At 37.9% G+C, this 8,524-nt stretch overlaps 1 protein-coding gene across 1 annotated transcript in view; it reads right to left on the bottom strand.

Moving 5' to 3' along the window:
- The window catches only part of LOC106529949 (synaptic vesicle 2-related protein), a 28,886-nt gene continuing 20,362 nt past the window's right edge, over positions 1-8,524 (bottom strand). Inside the window, exon 3 of the mRNA XM_014025484.1 lies at positions 1-185. Coding sequence (XP_013880938.1) covers positions 1-185 — 185 coding nt within the window. The remainder of the gene's footprint in view (positions 186-8,524) is intronic.

Genomic DNA, 8,524 nt, shown 5'->3' with positions numbered 1-8,524 from the left:
TTACCCGACGCCGGAGGCCAGGCGGCAGAACAGGAAGGAGCTGTAGCCCTGGACGAAGGACGAGAAGAAGGCGAACACGCTGTTTATGGAGAGCGAGATGAGGAGAGTCTGTCGTCGGCCAATTCGATCAGCCAGACCCCCCCAGACGAAGGCTCCCACCATCATCCCCAGGTACACGATCAAACCTGGAGGAGGGAGGGAGGGGTTCATCATCATCATCATCATCATCATCAACATAAACCATTGAACAACCTGATTAAATCAATCAAACAAATTTGTTTCGAACATGATGACAATACAAGGAGATAACCATATTTAAACATATTCAATTCAAAACACACATATTTTATGGCAATAATAATCTCAACATGTTCGAAATGGAGTCGGAAAAAGTAAAAAAACTTACAAACTCCTTCCCCGTACTATTTTCAAATAATAAATAGTAACAAACCTCAGGCTGACTTGGTAAATCGTTAAATCACAAAGTAAATTTATGTTACCCTTGTACAACCCTTTGTGTTACAATCACTCCTCATATCTACATTAAAGGATACATAAACACATGACTCCAGTGCACCTGAACAAACATCCAAATTTAAGTTCATCAATTTTCACAATTTGATTTAAACAAGTGAAAAGATTTATATAAAAGGTAAAACATGAAACACGATGAAATTTGAAATGAATGTCTCGCAGTTACTACCACACCAAATCTGAGCTCAGTCTCTGTTTTTATTTTATTTATATGTTTATTTTTTGGTAAATTTGGAGATTTTTTAAGCCTAAATTTGTTGTAAGTTTAAAGTAATTCTTATTTTAAATAAGGGGCAGATATAATTAGGTTTTAGTCTTCACTCTGCACACTTTTCATTCAGAATTAGTTTTTTTCTTTTAATGATTGCATATACATTTTGGGTTTTTTTAAAGTTAAATATTATTTTAAATATAATTAATTAATTAATTAAAGCCATTTTTAAGTTTTCTAGGGTCGGTGAGCTGCAGTGGACTTTTTGAAATGAGTTGACTCAAAAAGTTAATTGGTAATAATAAAAAAAACAATAAAATCTTAAGTTGATTTTATTGTAAAGATAAATTCTGGTAAATTTTAAAGAGGAGAAGTTTGGTTTCAGTTTCTGTCCAGAGAGAGGTGCTGCGTGTCGACTGGTTTATGAACAATTCACCAGGTGAATGTTTGAAGCTGGAGCTGCAGTTTTCTGGGCGATCCGATCACAAGCGGGCGGCTCTGAATGTCTGCGTGAACTCACTCGTGCACAATGAAGAGCTACAGTTCCAGCACAGCGAGGCAATTTACTGGACCTTCGGCCTTTTTCCCACCGTGCATCAGAATCGATTTATTGACTGAAGCAGGTCTGACTCTGCGATGAGACGTGGAGAAGAAAAACACCTCACAGAGTAAAAGCACCGACGGCTCAGCTGCAACGTGTCAGAGGAGAAAACTGGAAAGTTTAACAGCTCACTTTGGGATTTTACTAAGAAAAAAGTCTGTCCACGTTTTATTAAAAGCCATAAATTTTACTTGAATGGTATTATTTCAAAATAAAAGCTTTAAAAATCTGCTTCAAATTAAGAAGCAAAAAACTCCTGATCATTATAATAAAATTAGAGTTAATTAGCCATTACTCTGTAGCTTGTTTCCCACTAATTTATGTGAAAGTGACATTAACAGAAAGTGATCAATAATCAGTGATAGAGTAACAGCTAACAAACAATTAGTCCCTAACTGGTTTCACATTATGTTAATGAGCAAAAGCCCAGCTTCTAAACAGTTTCTGAGTTTATAATCAGTCAGAATAAAAGGAGTTAAACCAGATAATAAGATAAAAAAAACAAATTTTTCAGTTTCTGGTTCTTAAGAAAACTCTGCAGATCTGAACACAGAATGCATGACTTTAAATCATGTTTAGGATTTAATTCCAGATTAGCCAGCAGTGTAAATGTAAGTGCATTAAGAATAAATTAATGTGCTCTGAGGTGATGGAAGCAGGAGTATGGCTGCAGGGGCGGAGCCAGGGGGTGGTCAGGGGTGGCCATGGCCACCACAGACAAATCTTTGGCCACCCTGCTGTACACACCCCTTCCACAGTGAAACAACATTTAGGGGTGTAATAATCCTCCTGAACAGTTGGTGGCAGTGTTTAACAGTTTGAAACATCACCAAGCTCAAAGAAGTGACAAAGAAATGATTGTTTTCTTTATATACAGAACATACTGTATACCTATGTGTTCTGACTTATGGTGACAAATGTTTTTGTTTTTTGTCATCATAACACAGTGTCATTTTCTGTTCTGAAGGCTGCATGATGCTCTGTCCCTTTTGGTTATGAGTAGACTTATGACTAAATCAGAAAAAGTGAAATGCCCCTTTAAATTCACTGTTGGTGGTTATCAATATTGCACCTGTTCATTGGGTAAAGTTATTAATACTAGTTTTATATATGCAGTTGAAGGTCATCATTATTTGGCACAATGACATGTTACAATTACAAATAAATCAAACAATATAAAAGTAAAAAACACCCGTAAAGTCATTAGATGTGATAAATTGTGACACATTAATTAACCTTATCTCAGCTGTAGCAGTGAGTTTAAAAACAGGATGATGAAACTAGTTTAATGAAGAATCTGTCTGTGAAATAATTTTTAAATCAAGTGTTTATTTATGTAGGTAAAAGTACGTTAAACAACTTGGTAAAATACATCAGAATGCTGGAAAGGGCATCTATTTCATTCAAACTTTTCTGGGGGAGGACCCCCAGACCCCCCAACGATCCGTCTCCCCACTTTTAAAATGGTTCTGACACCTGTGTGAGTAGTGGTCCCAGTCTGGCCACCCCTGAGAAAAATGTCTGGTTTCACCACTGTGTGGCTGCTGGACAGTAAACGCATCACGCTGCAGCAGCAACGAGACAAAAAGCCGAACAGGCAGAGCTCAGAGCCGAGGCTCAGTGCTCTCCTACAGCCGTCACTCTTCAGCTGTCAATCAGACAGGATCATTATCTGTGCTGCTGTCAGCTCCACTCACTGCCTGCAGCTCAGGCCGACAGGCTGCAGACACTGCTCTACTTCAGCTCTCAGCTAATTTATCCTCAAATTTATCTTTGATCGGGTCTCTGACCAAACCAGTTCAAAGCTTCACTCAATTCCAAATAACAACATATTTTATGAGGACCATGAAAAGCAAAGTTTAAAAATACTAATCCTTCAAGTGTTTGTTCAAAGTCCTACCCAAAACAGAAATATTATATGTGACCCATCATATTAAAATGAGAATTAAGTCAAACTACATTTTCAGATTCCTGCTTTAAAAGCTTGTTCTGATATCATAAGCTTATCCAGAGATTTGACTTCATTAGTCTTGTTGGTTGCGATACATTACTGTTCGGTCTGAATTCTAATTTTATGTAAATTTATTGAGTAATTTTAGATGTTAATATAAAGAGGAAACCTCAAATAGTATTTGCATGTTAAGATTTCCCAGTTGGAAAGAAAGAAAAACATTGCAAGCTCACAGGGAAAAATATAAAATTTTAAGGCGTTTTTCCACAAAATCAGGTTTTTTGTTCCTAATGCTCAAAATATGCTTCAAAAATATTTTTAGGCTTATAAACAGTTCATTCAAATGATACATTGATACGGCATTCATTCATTATATTTTGACAAAATGTAATTTTTGGACACATTAAATCTAAACCCTATATCTATAGAGTTAAATGAGTGACAGCTTACATTGATATTGAAAAGGAGATTTGACATTGAAAAATGAAACATTGCAATGTAAACTGTCACTCATTTAACTCCATATATATCTGCCTATTGCTCCACTTTTGGACTTAATCCTCGTTTCGATGTGATGAGTCATATATTTAGTCCTCAATGATTTTGGCAAAAATGCATATTTAAGCAAACAGCTGCATTTTGACATGAATCAACAAAAAACAACACCTGGAAAAGACTGACTGAAGTGTTTGTTTATTTATTTATTTATTTATTTATTTATTTATTTATTTATTTATTTATTTATTTATTTATTTATTTATTTTAGACAGAAAAACACCACACCAGTTTTTATATGGAGGAGCAGGACTTTATAAAGCGTTCTGCAGCCACTAGGAGGCGCTCATCCTTTGTGGCTTCAGTTTCTGGTTTTGTTTCCAGCTAAATATTATTATATTATATTATTTAGCAGAAGGACTCCACTGAGTTTTTGCTTTAAAAACAGCAACTAAACATAAATTATAAACACAATTTAGAGAATAAAAGTACATTTTTCTGTTCCTTTATGAATATAAACTCAGTTTCTATCAAACTAGATTCTCCTCTGCTAGCCCGACCCACAGGAACCAGTAAATCAGACGGGCCCAGAAAGTTCTGCCATCTTTGCTTCGGCCCGTCTGTCTGATTTCTGTGAGTAAATGTGAGAAAAAGGCTACGAACACATCAGCAAACAGAAAGGTTCCTGATTGCCTCAGGAAGTCAGGGCAGCAGAGTCCTTAAAGAAACATACGGCTGAAATTCAGCTGCATGTACGGCAAGCTGTTTGGCTATTTATTTATGATACTCAATATTAAGGAGCATACTAGTCATACTAGTCAGAAATTTCTCATCTGCAAATGCCCCAAAGTCACAACTAGTTGACTTTTTGGGGCGGCTGTGGCGGAGTGGTTAGGGGAGTCGTCCTGGAACCAGAAGGTCACTGGTTCGATCCTCCGTCCAGCCGTCTCAGTCGTTGTGTCCTTGGGCAACTAGTCAAAACAAACGGTGCCTACTAGTGAAACCTAGTTGAAATGCTGACTAGATGACATGTTTCCTTCCTTTCTGGTCAACTAGTCCGGCTAAATTTAGCCCTACTAGTTAACTAGTCAACAACTGGTGCACCAGTCAACTAGTTGACATTTATTAGCTGCACTAGTAAAATTGTAAAATGCAAATATGTCAGATTATGAGCTTTAAAGGGTTCTGATGGACTAGTTCCATTTTTACATCACATTAGTTGACTAGTGTCCATGTTTAACAGTCACTAGTCAACTAGGACACACAATTGTCCTGAGACAGTGAAGGCGGCTGTGGCTTTATTGTTTATTTTACGTGACAAGTGTCACGTAAAACAAATACTGAACACTATAACATTTATAGACTTGGATAGTTTGCAGTGCATTGATTTGATTTGATTTGATTTATTTAACAGGAAAAGATTATTAAAAATCAAGCCTGACTCAGCATAAATGGTGTTTTACAGCAGGTTCCTGTTCTGCAGCACATAAAACACTCAGAAATACAGCATCACAATCACATCATTATACACCATAGACACAAAGACAAACAAGCATACCAAATTTCAGGAAGGCAGCATTTGCAAAATAGGACGTCTAAATATGAGCACAACAGAAAGTGTCTAGCAGATGGCAGACAAGATTCTTCTTAAAGGGCTGTAGTTTTGAAATGGACTTTATGTTTTGAGGAATGTCATTCCATGCTTTAGTATAAACATAGAAGAAAGACCTCTGGCCGTAACAGTTTTTAAAAGTTGGTAATATCAGTTGTCCTTTTGTAACAGATCTAATGGCCCCAGATAAGCTTTAAAAATATAAAACTGTTTGAAAATAATAAAACAACATGGAAGAGGTTTGATTTCTCTCCATGTGCACGTTGTAGTGTCCATTTTCTGAAACTCCTCAGACTGAAGAGGTCTCAGGAGAGACGAAACGTTTCATTAAAGATGAAGTCTTCCAGAAGACCTACTAAACTTTTTGTGTTAACTTGTTTAACAACTAGAATGACACAGCTGGTATCTGGTTTAGTTATCCACTGGTTAAAAATATCAACTACTTGTGATTTCTAGGCTACTAGTGCATCAAAGTGTCGAACTGGTGTGACCAATGCGCAACTGGTGCAGTGTAGTGAACAGTGGTAGTTAGCGCTAATTCAAATTTTAGTTGCACAATTTCTAATGCGCTAGTCAATTTATTTAGGTCCACAAGTTCAAATACACACATGCTCAATAAAACTTAGAGGAAGCTAATCATAAAGTGCAAGATAAATGGTTTACCAGAAAAAAACTCAGGTAAGAGAAAAGTCAGCACTTTACTGCCATTTAGTGGTGAATTCATATCCTTTCACAGATTGGCACATTGTTGCAGTTTGGGGAGGTGATTTGTTGAAACACACTTTTAAATCATGGTGTTGAAACAAAAATAGGTGTGGATTTCTGCTTCTGCTCCTTCTTGGTCATTTTCTTATGTTTATGGCAGGGCTTCAGTAAGAAAACATGCAGATATATTAGTAATTTTAAACTGTTTGTTGTAAAACTGAAGCAATGCATTCTAGGTAGGTTACATGACACAGAACAGGAACCTGTTCTTTTCAAAATAAGAGCGTAAATTTAAACAGTTCCATATTTATTTATTTATTTATTTATTTATTTATTTATTTATTTATTTAATATTTATTGCTGCTGTGTCCCTCGGAAAGGAGGTACAAACTGCGCAGCTGAGTGTGTTTCTGTAGGTCAGCACCACAGGTGGATTGTCGCCCAGTGAAGAAGCTCCAATTGCTTCCTGCTACGCAAAGAATTGAGGGAACACTACAGTCTCTACTAAATGAAAAACGTCACCCAGAAGGACACTATGTCAGAGTACGAAGCTCTGTGAACACAATGCTGACTGAGGGGTTCCTCACAGTGAAAGTCCACGGTGTTAACAAGAGATGACTCTCCCCTCTAATGTTCAAGAAAATGACAATAAATTGTTAATGAATTCTGTGGCTACAAAACATAGTGAGTTTGGACGGCTCTCTTCCTTTATTTTAGGCAAAATTGACGATTAAATGTGAAACATTATTTGCGATTAGCGCTTCTCAATTCTAAATTTAGAAAGTGCAAATCCACACATCATTTAAAGAAATTAGTAAAATCCCTAAAGCACAAAGAACAAATTTAGGTCCACAATTAGTGCATTTGCACTTTAGGGGACTAGTGCACCACTGGTAGTGAACTACATGCCAAAAAATGATGCTCAATATCAAATATACTGAATAAATACACAAAGGGCTTGCCATACAATGGAAAGAGCTGTACAAAGCACACAACAGCAAAGCTGCAAATCAAAAGGAGGATGAAAATCCACTGTGATTGTATTTTCTCTGTAAACCTCCCTCAGTTCTTGTTCTGACAAACCAAACTCCAGTTCTCTGCAGCTGCACCACGGCAGCTTCAGAAGGACAAATCAATGACAACACTGTGTGGGTCCTCCGGCTGCAGCACCATTTCATGTGTCGCTTTGGATTTCCTGCTTTTAATTTTCTCATTTAATCTCATTTTGGCCTCTATGTTGGAGGAAACAAGGATCCTGAGTGATAAACTAGACAAAAGTGAATCTAATCAGCTGCTACAGTAACTGTCTGACTCTCTCTCTGGGATCATTTAAAAGCTCACTACTGTCAGCTGGGGTGTGGTGTAGGGGGGGTTGTTTTGCAGCTCTGACATGTGCAGAGTCCCAGCATCGCTCCCTACGTGCACACAATGCCTGATTCCACCCGACTGCGTCAGGTTAAAGACTGTTGAGACTGCACTCGTGCAGCAGGAGGGTGGGGGTCGACGGAGTGAATCATGGGACGCAGAAAAAAGGCTCTTTAACACGAGTCAGGCCTGTTAGGTAACAGAAGCAGGGCGAGACCAGGGCCAGTCAAATCTCCAGGCTCATATTGACTCTGTGTTGCTTTAATTAATACGGAATCAGACTAGTGCCAATAAAATAAAACCAATAAAAAAAAGGTCTGAAAGAAAATAAATCACAATAAAGTAAGCAGAAAGACATTTATAAATATTCAATGTTTGATTTTAGTTTCCATACTCTGAGTAATTCTTGCCTGCTGACAAGATTTTTGTTTAAAAGTTTGGCTGGGAAAGTGGCAGGTGATTTGTACTGCTTTAAAGAATGCCTCATTTTTACAACCCCAGCTGCTAAAGATGGGACATTATTATACTATTATCTATTAGGGGTGTAAGAAAATATCGATACACTGAAATATCACGATATTTCATTTCCCGATATTGTATCGATATTCTAAAGCCCTGTATCGATTTTTTATTAAGGTTTAAAATGTCAACCTTCTTGCCAACCGTTCATTTTTATGTTGTAGTTCATCCTCTGACCACTAGTTGGCAGCAGTGAGCCAGCCGTTTGGCTCCTCTACCTCTTGAGCGCCAGAGAGTAAGGGTAGCATTAGCATTGTAGGAGACAATGTAAGCATTGCATGGGCGCAGTTAGTACGGGGGACGGGGGGGACATGTCCCCCCCAGATTTATAGTGACCCTGATCAGTCCCCCCCACTTTCCCRGATAGGATGAGAAAAAATCTGATCAAAACTTATGATTACCGTTCTGTTAGTTCGCTGACGCTCCCACAGAGGAGCAGCAGCAGCGCTGGTAGCCTCTCCCCCCTCCCTTCTCTTCCCATCTCTCAGGCTGTGTCACACTGCGGAGCGGTGCAACACACACACACACACA

This window comes from Austrofundulus limnaeus, unplaced genomic scaffold, assembly GCF_001266775.1.
Source record: "Austrofundulus limnaeus strain Quisiro unplaced genomic scaffold, Austrofundulus_limnaeus-1.0 Scaffold479, whole genome shotgun sequence".
NCBI classification, from domain to species: Eukaryota; Metazoa; Chordata; class Actinopteri; order Cyprinodontiformes; family Rivulidae; genus Austrofundulus; species Austrofundulus limnaeus.
The sequence above is the reverse complement of the archived record's forward strand: the minus strand, read 5'-3'. Positions and strand labels throughout refer to the sequence as shown.